General features: G+C 32.6%; 3 protein-coding genes across 3 annotated transcripts; 1 reads left to right on the top strand and 2 right to left on the bottom strand.

The window, feature by feature from the left end:
• Positions 1-313: 313 nt before the first annotated feature.
• Positions 314-1,283, bottom strand: LOC146958866 (uncharacterized). The gene is made up of 2 exons (XM_085740383.1): positions 1,131-1,283; positions 314-1,033 (listed from the first exon to the last, which is right to left on the bottom strand). The coding sequence occupies exons 1-2, from the start codon at positions 1,225-1,227 to the stop codon at positions 456-458; spliced, it is 675 nt and encodes a 224-aa protein (XP_085596509.1). The 5' UTR covers positions 1,228-1,283; the 3' UTR covers positions 314-455.
• A 2,339-nt stretch (positions 1,284-3,622) lies between these two features.
• LOC146958865 (methylthioribose kinase-like) lies at positions 3,623-6,974 on the top strand. The gene is made up of 6 exons (XM_085740382.1): positions 3,623-4,291; positions 4,494-4,803; positions 5,569-5,743; positions 5,831-6,032; positions 6,228-6,442; positions 6,536-6,974. Exons 1-6 carry the CDS (start codon positions 4,103-4,105, stop codon positions 6,699-6,701), a joined length of 1,257 nt encoding a protein of 418 aa, XP_085596508.1. The 5' UTR covers positions 3,623-4,102; the 3' UTR covers positions 6,702-6,974.
• An 8,393-nt stretch (positions 6,975-15,367) lies between these two features.
• LOC146958864 (basic helix-loop-helix (bHLH) DNA-binding superfamily protein) lies at positions 15,368-17,431 on the bottom strand. Its single transcript, XM_085740379.1, is given in 6 exon segments — positions 15,368-15,573; positions 15,575-15,745; positions 16,236-16,355; positions 16,455-16,520; positions 16,712-16,834; positions 16,935-17,431. Coding segments are annotated over 6 exon segments (846 nt in total). The 5' UTR covers positions 17,274-17,431; the 3' UTR covers positions 15,368-15,546.
• Positions 17,432-18,104: the final 673 nt, after the last annotated feature.

Raw genomic sequence — 18,104 nt, 5'->3', positions numbered from 1 at the left:
ACAGAAGATCGAGTCTTTCTTATAACATTTTAAACTTTTCATTTGTTTTTTCTTCTTCAAGCAACCAAAAAAATACGCAAAATTTTACAATAATATTTGGTCCACTGTAATATTAAAATTATATTTCCCTCTAATATTAAAATTATATTTCCCAATAATTATTTGGTCCACTCTAATAGAACCCTTTTATGGAACTATTGCCTTATATTTGGTCCACTCTAATATTAAAATTATATTTCCCAATAATTATTTTTTAAAGGGTTCTATTTTCTAATCATGTATAAAATAATAATATTACAGTGTAACCCATACGTTTTCTTTTTTATAGATCATAAATTAACGCATAAGTTTGAATTATTTAGAATATCATACAAACTTACATAGATATAACGACAAAGGTCGCTTATTCTTACATTAATATAAGCCACTGCATAATTTATTCATCCCCTAATTAATTAGGCTATATTTCCATACTTTGCCTTATACTCTGTCCACAACTGATTAACCGTCTTCCCCAAAAGTTGAACAAAGAATTGATCACTATAACCATTCCTCATCAACTTATTCAACTTTGCCACAAACCCACTTCTTAAACTATCACAATAATCCAAAAACCTAGCAGTGACATCATAACCTTGGTCCCACTTATTTCCTTGCCCTGGTTTCACCCAATGACTAGGTGCATAATTTGCTTTCAATCTTACATAATCTGCTATACCTTCAATTAATCCACCATTAGCTCGACCATTACCATTCCACTGCCATACATGTGTCATTTCATGATACAATACCCCTGTAATCTCTTTTCTCAAATCACCACCATAGCTATTAACATATCTTGCACTCAAATGAATTTCATTGTTGCTTGTATATGCTACACCGTCCATGTCATCCACAAATAAACTCACCTTTTGAACATTTTTTCTGTCGGCAGGGTTGTTTTGTTGGAACACTTTCCATATGAATTGTGTCGCGGAATCTAGTGTTTGTGTCGCATATTGTGCTCCTATTTGATCACGGAAACGTACTCCACCTGGTATTAAATGTAAAATATTAGTTACATTAATTACTTACACTAGTTAGTTAGATTAATTAGTTTTTATCATAACTTCTATAAAAAATAGTAATACCTGGAGTAGAGAGGGCATTGTTGGTGACACTGTAATCAACTGCTTGAATTCCATGTATTATAGCAAGGAGTGCCAAGAAAAAATAGAGGGTATGCATTATGTTTGTGCTTAGAGCTCTAATGTTAATTTCTGTTGGAGGATGAGTTTGTGGTTGATTAATGCGCAACGAGTAGTGCTTTATATATAAAAACGGGGAAGCAAGTGGTGGAAAATTGAATGATGTATAATCATGTCATTGTTTGATTTTGTTTTAAATGCTTGTTTGTTAAGTACAGTTAAAACTCTATAAATTAATAATATCAGGACCGGAGAAATTTATTAATTTAGAGAGTTATTAATTTATCGATAAATTAATAATTATTAATTTAAAGAGTTTTTAAGTAATTATACTGTACATACCAAACAAAAAGGCAAATTAGTCTATGCCTCTTAGAATTACGTTGCAGCGAACCTTGAGACTTAACGTAAATTAGTAACTACTGTGTTCATATGCATTGGAAATCAATAATGATTTTTGAAGTACAGTAAATGTAAACAAGAGGAACAAATGTGTTCAATGTATTCTTAATATATTTTTTTTCAGTTTCTACGAATTATTAATTTATGATTTTCTTGGGACCGAAAATTATAAAGGGATCTCCCGAAAAATTATTATCTTATTATTTTATCAAGTTTTTCATTTTTTTACATTGGCTCAAGTCGGGACCGGACAAATTTATTATTTTAGAGAGTTTATTAATATACCGAGTATTAATTCAAAGAGTTTCTACTCTAGTATAAAATAAACCATTTTATACTACTTTGGTGCATCAAGTCAGGACCAACTAATTGCTGTGTCGTATGGTCCTGACTAAAGACCAAGTCAAATCTTCTGGTAAGAAATGTCAAGGGAAGTGGACAACTTGGTCTACATGATTATATTTTTTGTTTTTGCCATGATCTTTATGATGTGAATGTGTTCCAGATCCTTATCTTATACTCCCTCCGTCCCATATTACTTGACCTATTTAGAATGTTTGCACTATTCATGTAACATGTTTTGACTCTATTTTTCTACTAATATATAAAAACAAAATATAGCTTATAAGATGTTGTTAGATTCTTCTCGATTAATATTTTCAAAATATCAAATTTTTGTAATTTTTTCTACTAGATTATTAAAGAAATTTAAGTTTAAAATTGTGCATTGACATACGTGACAGAGTCAACTAGGTCAAGTAATATGGGACGGAGGGAGTAGTATTCAATTGTGTGAGGGAGTGTAAAAGTGAACAGGGTAATGTGTTTAAACTTTAATGGGTCAATACTTAGTCCTTACCATATCACATGAGCATATTTTAGAGTACTGATATTTTGACAACCATTTTGGTACAACTTTTGAGATAACTTTGTTGTTCTCTCTTCTCATTGGTCAAAAATAATAGAGAGAGAAAAAGGAAGAGAGAGAATAAAAACATAATGTGAGTATGAGAGAGAAAGTTGTACAAAAGTTGTACCAAAATGGTTGTACAAATATTATTTCTCTATATTTTACTCCAATGCAAAAATCAATTAAAACCCATACGGCAAGTTAACATGACTCTTTGTAGTTTTTTTTTTTGTTTTTGTTAAAGAACAACTCTTGTATAGTCTCTAAGACCATCTATAATGGGAGGTCCTTCCCCTATTTAGCACCATGATAAATAAGCACCCCATTGTAACACTAATTAATATGGTGTTTATAAAGATGGGTGCTTATATAGGCACCCTCTCTTTCTCTCTCCTGTTACCCATGGATCCATGATGTACAATTAATTCTATTTTTGTATTATTTTAATTTTAAAAAGTAAATTGTATAATAGTTGCAAGAGTAATATTTTAATCGACCAACGTTGGATTTTCAACAAAAACCATTTTTTACAACAAAAAATAATTTACCCATCTGAATGGGAAAAAAATATATATGATGATTGAATTTAAACAAAACAACAAATAATTTAGCATCATTTTATTAAAAAAAAACAAATAATTTAGCATCATTTATTTTATATTGTTTTTTCAAGTTTTGACTTTTTTTTTCTTCGAATTATTAATAAAATTTTAAAAAAATTTGTTTTTTTATATAATTTATAATTAAACTACTTCAATATTTTAAAATTATATAATTATGAATGTGTATATAAATTATTGTTAAAATTTAATGATATAGAGTTATTACTGGGGCCCAATTAATAATTGTTTTGAGGTGCTGGACTGGAGAGATTAGGTGCTTAATAAGTATTAATTACAAAACGAATGATGTGTACCGTCGGGACCCGTTTAAGCACCCAAATGGGGTGCTTCATTGTGGATGGTCTAAATATCAATTTGTAATTACTAATATTTAATCAATTTTTTAATTATTAGTTATTGTTATTTATCCTGTAATTAATATCAAAAAGTAATCATTAAAATTAATTAGCCCATTTTCAACCCCTTAACTTATTTAATTAAGCTAACAAAATAGCATTTCTTAGGTATATGAAGTGGACAGCTTTATAGCCGATTTTCTATCTTGAGAACATTGGAATATTTTGATATTTTAGTAGAACAAAGTATTTGGAGGATTTTTCTAAGGTTGCTTATATTTCATTTCTATTTCCATTTCTTCTTATTATCCCTCTACTATGCATGATTCATGATTCTTTCTCACATCCATGATGTGAGAGCAGCCACACCATTTTTCAAATCAAAGCATGACCAGGTTCAGTGAACTCCTATATTCACCACTTTCAATTTCAACCACCAACCACAGTTTTCCTGGCCTTTTGTAGAATAAAATCCAAACACGTTGGCGTGTAAATGGACAGTAAATGGAGGATAGATAAAGAGCAAACCCGAACTTTAGTTAAAGCGCGCACTCCACGAGACAACACACAACACAATATAGTTATTAGTACTACAAATATTATTCCATCTTGGTTTTGCAGTCACCTCCATCAAACCACGTTACTATGGCTAATTTCTCTGAGTTCAAACCACTCAATGAGAACACGCTGATCGAATACATAAAAACCGTCCCTGTCCTTTCATCCAAACTAGGCAACAACTTCTCCAACATATCCGTCAAAGAAGTTGGAGATGGCAACCTTAATCTTGTCTTCATTGTTTCCAACTCTAATGGTTCTTTTGTCATCAAACAGGTAACACTCAAAATACTCGTTTCGTTTGTTGGTTTTATGTTTTATTACACGTAAAAAAAGAACAACTAACTACTTTAACTAACTGACTGGTTCGACTAATGGATATATAACTAATTAGTATAACCATTTTTTATATCTAATATGGTTCAAAGTTATGACTTAAGTAATTATTTTACTCTATTGGTATTGGAATTGGTGTTAGGCTCTACCATACGTTCGTTTAATAGGCGAATCATGGAAGATGACGAAAGAGAGAGCGTATTTTGAGTCGTTGGCGTTGAAAGAAAAGAGTAAACTGTGCCCTGAACATGTTCCAGAAGTGTATCACTTTGATCGTACTATGTCTTTGATCGGTATGCGTTATTTGAAGCCGCCACATATAATCCTTAGAAAAGGATTGGTTGCTGGTGTTGAGTACCCTTTGCTAGCTGAACATATGGCTGATTTCATTGCAAACACACTCTTCTTTTCGTCGTTGCTTTTCCGTTCTACTACTGACCACAAACGGGATGGTAAGTATACCTTTCCTTTCTGAAATTGGATCATCTACACCTGCGCTATAGTGATGCAACTATAGGAACATTTGGATTTAAGTCTAACGGTCTCTATAGCTGCAGCACTATAACGGAGACATAAATGATCCATGTTCGTTTGAAATTGAGTCAATTGTCTTTTTCTATTTGATACTTTGCCTAAAATTTAATTTAGGCTAGAGTAGTTGTTTAGATTTGTTTTGACTTATTTTTAATTTTGTTCTCACTACAAAATTTTTAAGTTAAAGAGTTGATGAATTGAATTGAGTACATTAATTAACCTCGACTGCCAAAATTGACAAGTTAAATATATGGTCCTTAGTAAATATACTTGTGATTGCCTTTTTGCTTTGCTTCTTTGGTCCTTGGTAAATATAAATATATTTATTAAGCTTTTCTTTAAACTAGTGAATTAACTTGTAATGTATTTTATTTAACTAAGCATATTTGTTAAATTGGTTTTATTCTGTTATTTACAACCAGGAAAGGAAACTACTGATATAACTAACTATGCATGACAAACCAATCTAACTGAAGAAACTGAATTAACTGTCAAAACTGATTAATCAGTTATAAGCTCGTTCATTATATAAGCTATAATTAATCTGTTATAATATATCACCTAGTTTTTTCAGTCAGAACTAAAAGTAAGGTTATTGAACATATAGTTATATATTGATGCTACAGTAAGGGTTATGACATGTTACCATTAGCCTTATCTTAATTCACGTTGGCTTGATGCAGTTGCCGAATTTTGCGGTAACGTGGAATTATGCAGGCTCACTGAGCAGGTCATTTTCTCTGACCCTTATAAAGTTTCTGAACATAATCATTGGACTTCTCCTTATCTTGATCGTGATGCTGAGGCTATTCGGGAAGACAACCTACTGAAGCTTGAAATTGCTGAGCTTAAATCGAAGTATATTTATGTCTCACATTTTTCTTCTTTTTATGCACCAGTTATATTATCATGTTTTTTGTTTGTAAAAAATTGATGTTCCTTTAGGTTCTGTGAGAGGGCTCAAGCACTACTACATGCAGATCTACACACTAGTTCAGTCATGGTTGCTCGCGAATCAACTCAAGTTATTGATCCCGAATTTGCATTTTATGGACCAATGGGTTTTGATATTGGAGCATTTCTTGGTAACTTGATATTGGCTTTCTTTTCTCAAGATGGACATGCTGATCAAGCAAACGATCGAAAAGTAGGCCCTCATTTTGAACACGTTTTTAAGTTATTTAATTGTACCAGACTAGTTTGTTACAAAAATACACGTGTCTGTTATGTTACCAGTGTGGCATGTACATGGTTGTCCACTTATGCTATGTGTAACCCTTTCTCATCTTCTATATTTGACATTGAAACTGTAACTCTTACTAATTATTAATTTGTTATGCAGACATATAAAGAGTGGATTCTTAAGACAATTGAAAACACTTGGAATCTTTTCCACTATAAGTTCACTGCACTTTGGAATAAGCATAGAAATAGCGCCGGTGAGGCATATCTTCCAGAAATCTATAACAATCCCGAGGTTCAGCTGCTTGTGCAGAAGAAATACATGACAGATTTGTTTCATGACAGTCTTGGATTTGCTGCTGCCAAAATGATTAGGTAAGACTCTTAATTTCTTCATAATTTTAATAAAAAGTTGAATTTCAGATCAAATAATCATATGCAATATCATTTTATTTATTCGATTGACAGGAGAATTGTTGGTGTCGCACATGTTGAGGATTTTGAATCAATTACAGATGCTGCTAAACGGGCAACATGTGAAAAGCGGGCACTTCATTTTGCTAAGATGCTTCTTAAAGAAAGAAGAAAATTTGAGGACATTTCTGAAATTATCTCAGCGATTCGGAAATTTTAGTTGTGACAAAAAAAGTTTTGCTATATCTATACCATCTTTTAAATCTTTCTTTCCAATATATTCTCTTAGATTTTGTCTGAGTGAGCACTTTGATGGCTGATGAATTATTATGTATGATAAATTTTAGTGTTTGTTCTCCCTAGACATTGGTACCGGTACACTTTCTAGTTAGTGTTCCCATCCTTCAATGTGTAGTACACGGATTGTGTGTGATTACATAATGTTCCAGTCGAACTTGATAGTATTAAATAAGACGCTGCTTTTAGAGGTCTACTGATTCAATTTGTAATTTCAAAGCTGTCCGGTTTAAATTTTACAGTTCATCTAAGCAATGTTTTAAGCACTAAACAACAACTACTTTACAAGGACCAAAACATACTAATAAATCCTTCCTTAAACTGAATTGTATATTACAATTAGTTTAACTCAGACAAGGTACACATTCCTTGCTGCTATCTTTAAGAAGGATTCTAACCTCAACAGTTTGGTCATGGTATCTGCAAGTTGCTCTTGTGAAGGACAATATCTCAGATCAACAACTCCATCTCTGCTAAAATCTCTTAGAAAATGGAATATAATATCTATATATCTGGTCCTCAATGCAAAACTGGATTCTTCGATAACTTGATTGTTGAACTGTTGCCACAGAACACAGTGATACATTTCTTCTGAGCTAGAACCAACATCTCCAAGATTCTTCTCATCCATACTCCTTGACAAGCACATTTCTTCTCAGCTATGAACTCGGCTTTTGTAATTAACAAAGTCACCGCTGGCTATTTCTTAGATGGCCAAGAAATGGCTATAGAACCTAGTACAAAAACATATCCTGAGTACTCTTTCTATCGCATAAATATCTTTCTCATAAGCTCATCTTCCAGACCACTTTTATACATTGAACCATAATCCAAAATTTCTTTCAGATATCCCAGAATCCTCTTTGTTGCTATAAGATGTTTTTCAGTTTGCTTTTCCATATATCTGCTAATTAAGCAAACAGCAAACGTGAGGTCTGGTCTAGGGCCACTTAGGCACATCAAGCTTCTAAAAATATGTTTAAAATAGTAAAATCTGTAACAGCCATGATTTGCAAGAATCTTAATTTAAGCAAATTGATTAATCAAATCCAAATCCAACATTTTAATTCTGTTCTGTCACAAAATTTGTCACACTAATTGATTAGACAACTTACAGTCTTATACTAATCAATTATACTTTGTTTTTTGTCATATTAATTTACTATGTTATATATGATTAGCTCTTGATCTAATCGATTAGGTACTTGTGCTAATTGATTATCGTGTTATGCATATTCAACAGTTATCTTAAAACGGTCCAATCATATTCTAATCCTTATCCATCATCGTTTCACGATTTATTGGAAACTTTTAGGCCAAGATAGTTATTCAGAACCTCCAGTAACAACTTAGCCTAGTTACCTTAGAATATAAATACGGATCAAAATCAAAGTAAAATATTATTGAAAGCTCAACCTTAACCTTGCCATCAACTCAGTAAGTCCATTCCTTTTCAAAACTTGTTCTCTTCTATACAGATTAATAATCATTCCTTTGGAGCTTTGGAATCAAAGTAGGAATCTTTGATTCATAATGTTGCTTTCGTGGTAATGTGCCTAAATTATGCAGATACAGGACACGGCCTTTCTTTGTATACAGTGTTTGCAGAATCTTACTCTCTTAATGTGCTGAATATGATAGTGTGTAATAGTATTTGATAATTTGAATATGTTTGTGATTTATTGATTGAAAGATTAATGATGATGATGATATTTGTTGACGTGTTGTTAAAATCATCAAGGTGATCTTCCACCGTTTTACTTGACTGCGATTACCAGCATGAACACGAATATAATAGCAATAATAGAAAGAATTTAGAGAACTTAGAGAGAGTGTATTGTAGAATGCATTATCTTATATTATTTCCTTGATGAACAATTACAAGCCTTATGCAGGCCTAACAATTATCACTAACTAGTAACGTACTAACTAACTTGGTTACATTCTGTTATAAGCAAGTAACAATATTGAACAGAATTATCAAAACTACCGCAACATTTATGCTTGTAGTATGGTATGGAGAAAATAAAATAAAAATAAGTTTAATTCAAAGTCTTAATTCTCAGTGACCGCGTCCTCTGCGACTTGGTCCAGAATAAGCCTGGTTGATTATTAAACTTAAGAATGAAGGAGGAGATTGATCTTTCAGAGGTCTCATGCCTTGAACATTCATGGAGTAAGAGAGCAGGAGGAGAAAAATGATAAGAGAAATTTCATTAAGTGCTACTACTATAAGAGAGTAACCCTTCATTTTCTTTTGCAGTGTTGTAGTTGTTAAACTTCTTTACTGATTAGAACAAATTAATGTTAGGGAGGGGAAGAGCCAAATAAACAAAGACTGTTTTGCAAACCTGCGGGATGGAGTATGGTGAATGTGGTATTTATATACAATTTGTGTGTGTGAAGGTCAATTCAATTGAATTAATTTGATACTAAGCATGCTATATGTTCTTTGACTTCAGTTATTATGGCAACTTAGGTAGCGGAATTATAAGGTTATTCATTATGTGTAGTGCTTTGAATTTAAAGTTTGAATAAGCAGAGTATTTATTTTTCATCTTAGTCTTTCATTCTTGTTTACTTTTAAATGTAAAATCATATTTCAAAATCAAGTAAAATTATTGTTTGATATTTTTCTAATAACTTTTTAAATCAGTTTACTTGATCCGATAATGGCCAAACGGCTCCTAACTGACGCCATCAAACCCATTGATGGGCACCGATCATAACAGCCTCCCATCAATACTTTGGAAGGCTTCACGCCCACATACCTATAAAGGCACTCATCTTCGTCGTTATAAGGCACACTTGATCTATTCTTTATCCTCTCACTCTTTGCTCTTTTATTGACTTAAGCGTCAAGTTTTTGCAGGTACCCCCAACTCGCACCACTGCCGCTCGTTGGAAGCCATCATACCGATCCCAACAAGATCATCTAACAATTTATTTTAATTTTGTTGCAATGGCTAAAAGTCATTCAGAAAAATTGAAACTTTTTTATGTTAATACAATAAAAGATTTCTCAATCTGTAACTATAAAAGCATATGCCTACTCAAGCACTAGTCAAAGTCTTAGTTACTGCTAGGTACCTCAGAGAGCCGCCTTAATCAATAATCCATATTGGAAAAAACTGGGAAGTGCGTTTGAATTGATCTATTCTTAAGAAATAAAATGTGTGTACTATGTCTTAATATTTACGTTATCCAAATCCAAGTCAGTGGTCTAAGGTAAACTCAGAACAGAAGTCTGTTGGGGCTTCAGACTCTTTAAAGTCTCATATTTTCAATTCCAAATATATTGTGACAATATGAATATGAGGTCCTTATTCGTATATATAAGTCAATCATGATCAACAATCTAGAAATTTAAAAGATTTTTTTAAGCAACGAACTTGCTAACTTTTAAGCCTATTCACAAGTCATGAGGATGTTAATTCATTATTAAAAGTGTGGTGGGTCAAAATTTGTTGGCTCCAAACCAAACATTTGAATTCAAGTGGTTAATGAGCTTCACCATGGAGTCATAGACAAACCGTTCAAGGTTAGAACAATTTTTTGTTAGACCATCCTTACCTCACGGCCGAACTCCGAATTATCAAAGTCTCTTTCTCTGAGAACCAGAGGGATATCACAAAAAATTTGTTGGCTCCATGATGTTTCCAACCTTATGCCCATGAGATATATGTATGGGAGTGAAACTTGGTTTAATGACCAACACTTGTTTCCCGGTCAAGTTATTTCCCAAAATTTGCATACATTGTTCCACGAGTGTCTTTTAGATCTAATGCCTTTTGATCAAGTGGTCTAATGCAATTCTTCCAATTTAATAACTAGAAACATATGTATACTCTGTAAATACTATGTTGTTTGGATAAATTTAAGTTTCTTTAAATGACAAATATTAGCGGTTAGTTGTTCTTTTATTAATGGGTGAAGTTTCATTCATAGTTGTCACGACCTCCTTATCATATGTAATGTTGCAATCTCCTTATTATTCCAACTTTTACATTCCTGCCCAGACCATCATGTCACCTTGCTTTTTTTTTTTTTTGAAGAAGCCAAAATGGAATCTATTAAAATCACAATGAATCCTGACCAACACAAGGGGTGCTATGCTAGGAGTCGTAAAGTAGCAACATACAAAAAATAGATGGGGATCGGAATTCTAAATCCATACACCCATGCATCAAAACAAAATCTAAAAAACCTACATGAAACACCACCTAACAACCAAAAGCAAACTAACACCAAAATCAAAGAAAGTCTTCATTAATATTTCAAAATCAAATACTAGCTGATTTATTACATTCTCATTATTAAGAACGAACTTGATATTTATAATTTACAACACTCACACACCCTGCATCACAATTTGTGCTAAATACATGTGATTATTATGTTTTTTCAGTGAAACTACTTCTACTTGTGAAGATATCCAAAATAGTTGAAACATTGAGAATCCATAAGATGGATTGAAATTAGAACAAATTGTTCTCACAAGTAAAGTGTGAAGAAAATAACATTGTGAGACACTAAAGATGCATGAAAATAGACTAAAATCAAGGGCAATTTTTCTTACATGTGTTGTGAAACGTTAAGTTGTATTGGTAATCTCTAATGAAAAAAGTTGTATTGGTAATATGTGCTGGAATAAAAACTTGTTGACTATTCAAAAAAAAAAAAAAAAACTTGTTGACTGATTGAAAATTGATTGCATTAAAAGGAGATGACGTTATTGGTAATATGTGTTGAATTATAATTGTTGACTTATTGAATATTGATTGCATTAAAATGAGACCTATAACAAATTTAAGTGAATGAATGGAGAAGAAAAATGAAAAATTAGAAAAATATCCTTAAAATCTGGGTTGAAAAAAGGGACAAAACTTAACTCATTTTGTAGTTATTCCCTTCATTCCATTTATCGTTAGTTCTATATTTGAGAAAGTCAAACGAATATTAGGACAAAGTGTGCTAAGAATAGATCAACAAAGTCAATACAACCATAATACAAGAGCAAAAGGAAAGAGGTATGACGAAACATCAAGACTACTTTAACAAGTCACACTACCAAGACAACGTAAGAGGATAGACCAACCTATTGTCAAAAATAAAATAAAATGATAGACCAACCTATTTAGATCATACTTGAAGTTTTTGATATTGTGGTTGTTTTAAATTTTATATTTGTAACCAATGCTTGTTTTAGAAATCTGATTGTTTTTTAAGGGATAGTTGACAATTGTTCTCAACTTTACTTTTAGACATATTTAAGCTATAAACAGAAGGTGAATACGATATTATATATAGTAGAGTGTTTATACTATGCATTGAAAATGAGAATTTATAAACACCAAAATACATTTCATTACTCATAATTTGTGATGCAAAAATCACCTAAGTTTAGTTTAAGGCAAAATTATGTTAGCAGTCCTTAGTTTGACCTTTTTCTCAAATCGGTATCTTTAACTTTTCATTTTTCTGAATTGATCATTTATGTTAATAAGTTTTGATAATAAAAAATAAAAAAAACATGCGTCCCACTTCTATATTAAGAAAACTCACGTAAACACGTCAGATACGTTCATATAATCATATCATTTCTCTCTTCATTTCTTTAAATCGAAATTTCCAAATTCAAAAGCCATTAAACTAAGAGAATTACTTTTCCCACCCTACTGCCTTCTCGCGCGCCCTGTAAAAATTCCAAAAATACCCCTGGTCCGGATTATGTTTTCCGAACCAGATTGTTAGTTACTTCCGGAACATAACATCCGGACCAGATGTTGTGCGCTTTTTTGTGTCTTTCTTTGATGTCAAGAGTCTCTGTTGACCGTTATATGAACCTCACACAAGCTAAAATGCTATTGCAGGGTTCATATGAACGGTCAACAATGACCATGACACCACCGACACCCCTAAAAAACTAAAAACATTTGAAGAAATTTGAAGAAGAGATGAAGAGATTTCCGGAAAATTAAATCCGAACAAAAACGATATGAATATTTTGTGTCTTTCTTTGATGTCAAGGGTCTCTGTTGACCGTTATATGAACCCCACACAAGCTGCAATGCAATTGCAGGGTTCATAGGAACGGTCAACAATGACCATGACACCACAAACACTCCTACAAAACTTAAAATTTTTGAAGAGAATGGAAGAAAAGAGGTGGAGTGAAGAATGAAAGTATTTGTTGAAGATGGAAGCCTATTTATAGCCTAAAAAAAGTCATAGGTCAATAATACAGTCAATGAAAACGTGTTAGTGGTTGTAACCGTCCAAACCCACATTGATGGCTCTCTTTCAAAAGTGTTGAATCATTCCGGATTATACATTCCGGAATGTCCTTAGCCCTATAAAGAAGTGCCAACTTTTCCCTCGTTCACCATAATCGCATTAATCCGAAAAGCATATTCCGAAAACCAAAGGTGAATTCCGGATTTTATATTCTGGAACGCCTCAGTGCCATGGCCGGTGGTCTGCACCACACGTTTTTGACAGTGGTCAAGTCAAAAAAACGTTTTACCACGTTTTTTGACTGCATTTATGGCTTCCCAACCATTTTTCACCCACCCCTCCCTCTAAATACCCTTCCAAACCCCACCATTTCTCACACCATCCCTCTCCTCCTCTTCTTCCTTCTACAACCATGGTTTTCCATCGTTGGCCTTTCATAGATAAGGGTCTCGTTGAAAACTTTCAGGGTTTGTATGAACGGTCAATGAGGATGGAACCGCGCTGCAACGAAGGGCGGTTCATCTGAGGGTCATGTGGGGGTCAGTGTGGTTATTAGCTTCACCTGTATGGGCGTAAGTCTGAGCACCCCCCACCTCCCTCAGGGGCATTGGATTCTTCTTCCCGCCCTCCTCTTCCCCCCTCCTCCGGTTTTCCTCCAATAGCCAAGCTACTGCTATGTCCTATCACATAGCAGTGGTTAGGCTCTTAGGAGATTAGAATTAGCCTCTTAGGAGATTAGAAATAGATTTAGGATCTTATGTAATAAGCTTAAAAAGCTTGAAAATTATTATAATGTATTGTTCATATATTAATAAAATGAGTTGTTTTTATGTTTGTATCTTTTTATTTCTGTTTTTTATTTTATTCGCATTTTATTTTACGAATTGTAGAGCTTAAAATTGAAAAATTTCTGCTAAAATACTATTTAAAATCCGTAAACCACTGAAGAATACTAACAATACATTTCGGAATACGAAATCCAGACCAGGGGTAAAATTGGAAAAAAAAATAGGGCGCGCGAGGAAAGGCATCGGGTGGGAAAAGTAATACTCTAAAACTAAAGCATCTAATTTTTCGCATCAATGTATTTTTTCTTAAGGACGCATCAATGTATTTTCATGAAATTACAAACCTAAAACAGTGAAACATTTATCTCTAATGTGAGACGTGATGAATAGACATGTGAACGTTGTTTGCACGGTCACAAAATGTAACTTAAAGACAACAATGCAACATGAACTAGTGGTGCAAAAAAAATAAAATTGAAAGTACTAATCGATAAAAGGGTTACACTAAAAGGATTACATATGTAATTTTGCCTTAGCTTTATGTTTTGTAATTGTAATGAATTGAGTAATGAGTAATAAGATTTAGTTGCTATAAGCCTACAAACTATAAAAGGAAGGTGAATAATACTAATAATAAAAAAACAAAACTAAAAATAAATGGTGATTTTCTATTTCAACAATGTGCCAAGCAAATTGCTATCTAATATACCAATTTCACACCAATGAAATCATGAACACCAATGTACGAAAACATATTAATTGGGTCATAAGAGCACGCGTATTCAAACGATGAATCTACAGTCATTCATCTTTGTCCCACCAAATTAATTTGTACAAAACTCCAACATTATACACGGCATATCTCCGTCATATATGACGACACCATTATAACTTCAACAAAACAAAAAAAATCAGTAATTTTAATCACATTATTTTCTTCTTTTATCACGTTCAATTTTGGACATTATAAAACTGATTGGCTATCCCCGTAAACTTAACTCAATTGTTAGCGACATTACATAATATATGCATGAATCAGAATTCGACTCCAGACACCACATTTCTCCATATGTATAATGTGTGAGTTCCAATCATTAGGTTACTTTACAAAATAAAGTGCTTCACCGTACATACATGGAATGAAAAATTTCAACATTTTTTTTCTTTTTGTGGTGGCCGGGGTTTGAACCCCGGACCTTACATATTTTTATGCATTTTCCATACTAACTGATCTAAGCTTACGAGGACAAAATTTCAACATTTTAAAAGCTTCATAATTGTATTTTTTTTCATTGCAAAAAGGTTGAGTACACTTCTGGAATAACTTCATATAATTGCCTACCGAAATATACATAGACAAAGTAAAATATATGGGCATCCTAAACTCCTAGTTCAAGGCTACACACATACCTAAATCCTACATAAAATATTTCCTTCTTTCTATAGGAATATATAGAGGTGACCCCAAAAAAACTGATGATACATGATTAAGGACAAAATCATGACATTTCATTTGTACCCCATGTGTGAACTTTAAACTATTCTTATTAATTGTTAATCCCTCTTTACCTTTTCTAAATACTTTACCTTCTCATCCTTCCTTTCCATATCAAAATAAGCTGTCAATGTCATATTGAGTACAACTCCAATTTGAGCAGACATAGAAACCCATTTTTCAAAATATTCAACTTTTTTTTTTTAATAAAAAGGACTCAATGATTTATACTATTTGATGATTTATTATTACTGCTTAGCAATAGTTGAAGGAAGGTGAAACATTGTTCCCTATTGAAGCAGGTGACCAAAAATCAGCACCGTTACTACTTGCCACGTGTAAGGTGCATCCAACAGGGATCAAACACAAACCTCTGCTCCTCAAATCATTCTTCACTTCTTCTCCTACCTCTTCTTCATTGACATTGACATTGTTATCTCCGTCCCCCTGAAATAACGCATACACAATTAAAATTTTATGTCATCAAGTATTACCTTAAATGGATAAACTGTCACAAACAAGACTTTGCTCAATGTCAACATTTTCAGCAAGGCTATGCTCAGTATTGTCCCCATCAAGTGGACCCTCTCATCAAACCTTTACTCGGTACATATTTTGTTTGTTCATTTATAAAACAACATAAATAAATAAATAAAGTTTACTAGTACTAAAAAAATTTAAGACATAAAATAAAGAAGTTATTACTCTAAAATACAAGCAAAAATATTTAAAAGTCAAATATTTTTGTTTGAAATTTGAACTAAATACATTTGACTTTATACATCAATTTGTTTATATTTTGTTACGAAAAGAATGATGATTTTACAACTATTTTCTCAAAAATAATACTAATACTGATTTGACCATCCATTGACCATGAATAATATTAACATAGAATAATGAAGAATATGAGATTTATGATGAGAGATGGACTCACAGGCTGATTTTGAAATTGAACCTGTGAAGGTTGCAAGTATGGAGAGCACAGAACCTGAACTTGATCTTGTAAGAATCTTATGTAACCAGTAGCCTCGTGAAGCACTGAAGCTGTATCAGTCTGCACATGCAATTTCAATTTACAATTTTCAAAAACTAAATTCAATTGACAAATTCCCAAATTATAATTTAATAACACTGGAAAATATATCTAATTTACCTTGCCAAAGGGTGAAACAAGTTGTTGTAACGCTGCAATTCGTTCACCAAGCTTCTCTTTTTTCGGCTATTCAAAATAATAATAATAATAACATAATACAAAAATCAAATTTAGTCAAAAAATAAATAAAATATGAAGATCAAATATGTTAACATTTTTTAATATAGAGAAAGGACTTGTCATCTTTGTTTAAGAATATTGTTGTGTTGATGAGAGAGACATGCAAACACATATTCATAGTTGATTTTTTTGTTTACCTTTGCATGTCCAGTTGAGGTGGGGTTGTCTGCTTTGGTCTTTTTAGGACCTTTCTGCCCTCCAACACCTGCCTTTGTCCCAAGTTCTTGTCCTCCTGACCCATTCCGCTTTTTCTGCAAACTCTTTAATAAAAAAATACTAGAGATTTAGAGAGAGAAAAATATATATAAAAACAATCAACACCAACATCATTCTTAAATAAAAAAATAAATAAACACAGACATTGGATTTAGTTGTTGTCATAGAATTGAAACCAGTGTTGGTTTGGTGGTTGCATGAAGAAGCAGAAGAAGAATCACTTGAAGTGATGATAGATTTCTGAGGAGTTGATATTACGTTGGTGGTGGTTTCATGAATTTCATTTTGATAGTCACCAAAACAAAGCATTTTGGGTGTGTTGTGAAGAGAGAAAAGAGAGGTGGAAAAAGTTTGGTCCACATCAAGACCTAATGGATTATCATTATCATCATCACCTAATAGTAACTGAGAGAAACTGGTCCCAGTTGTTGTTGTTGGTATGGTCAAATGGTCCATTACTTGAAGTTCATCTTTGGTTTCCATTAGAAGTTGAAATGGGATTGATGATTTCAAAGGTTGAAAAGGAAATGTAGGAGGGTTTAATGGAAGAGAAAATGAAAGAACAAGAGAGTTATTTAAAAGAGAGAAAAACAAGTGTTATTAAGTGGCAGTGAGGGTAAGAGACATTTGTAAACACGTTTGTGTTTGTGATGATAATATATACTATGTGAAACTATACTCAAAATCAAAAAATGTGAAGTTAGTAAGTAGTAAATGAGAGGCGTTACAAGAATTGGGCTGGCTGAGTGGGCTGTTTCCAAGAAGAGTTTCGGTTTTCGGCAAAGCAATGGTCAAATCCACCTGGCCCGAGAAAACTGTGTGTTTCTCACTCTCCAATGACTCATTTCAATTTCCCCCATCATCATCACACCAGACATCACTTCTATTCTAACTTAGACTAATAATCGATTTTCGTGTCTTAATTGGTGTGAATATTTGATTCTGCCGGTGATCAAAATTGATTTTAAGTTAAGGCAAAATGCTAACTTGTGTCCTCAAGGGCACATGTTAAGGAACTTATTATAAAATATACCTATCAAAAGTTGTGCATTCAATTACTTAAAAGTTGACATACGATCAATGCTCATAAGTCGTGTTTAAGGATGCAAATATAGTAGGCATTAATTGAAAATTGTGTAGTCAATCTTTCAAAAGTCATAAAAGTGTCATTTACAATTTAAAACTTTTTTTTTCTTCGTTAATCAATGCACTCGAGATACCAGTTAGCATGATCTTAAATTTAAATGTAAAAATTAACTCTAACATTAAAAGTTACAATTTTTAGCTTAAGTTAGAATCAAAGTTTGTGGGTAA

This window comes from Medicago sativa, chromosome 1, assembly GCF_051527215.1.
Source record: "Medicago sativa cultivar Bolivia chromosome 1, Bolivia_mono, whole genome shotgun sequence".
In the NCBI taxonomy this organism is placed as follows: Eukaryota; Viridiplantae; Streptophyta; class Magnoliopsida; order Fabales; family Fabaceae; genus Medicago; species Medicago sativa.
The sequence above is the reverse complement of the archived record's forward strand: the minus strand, read 5'-3'. Positions and strand labels throughout refer to the sequence as shown.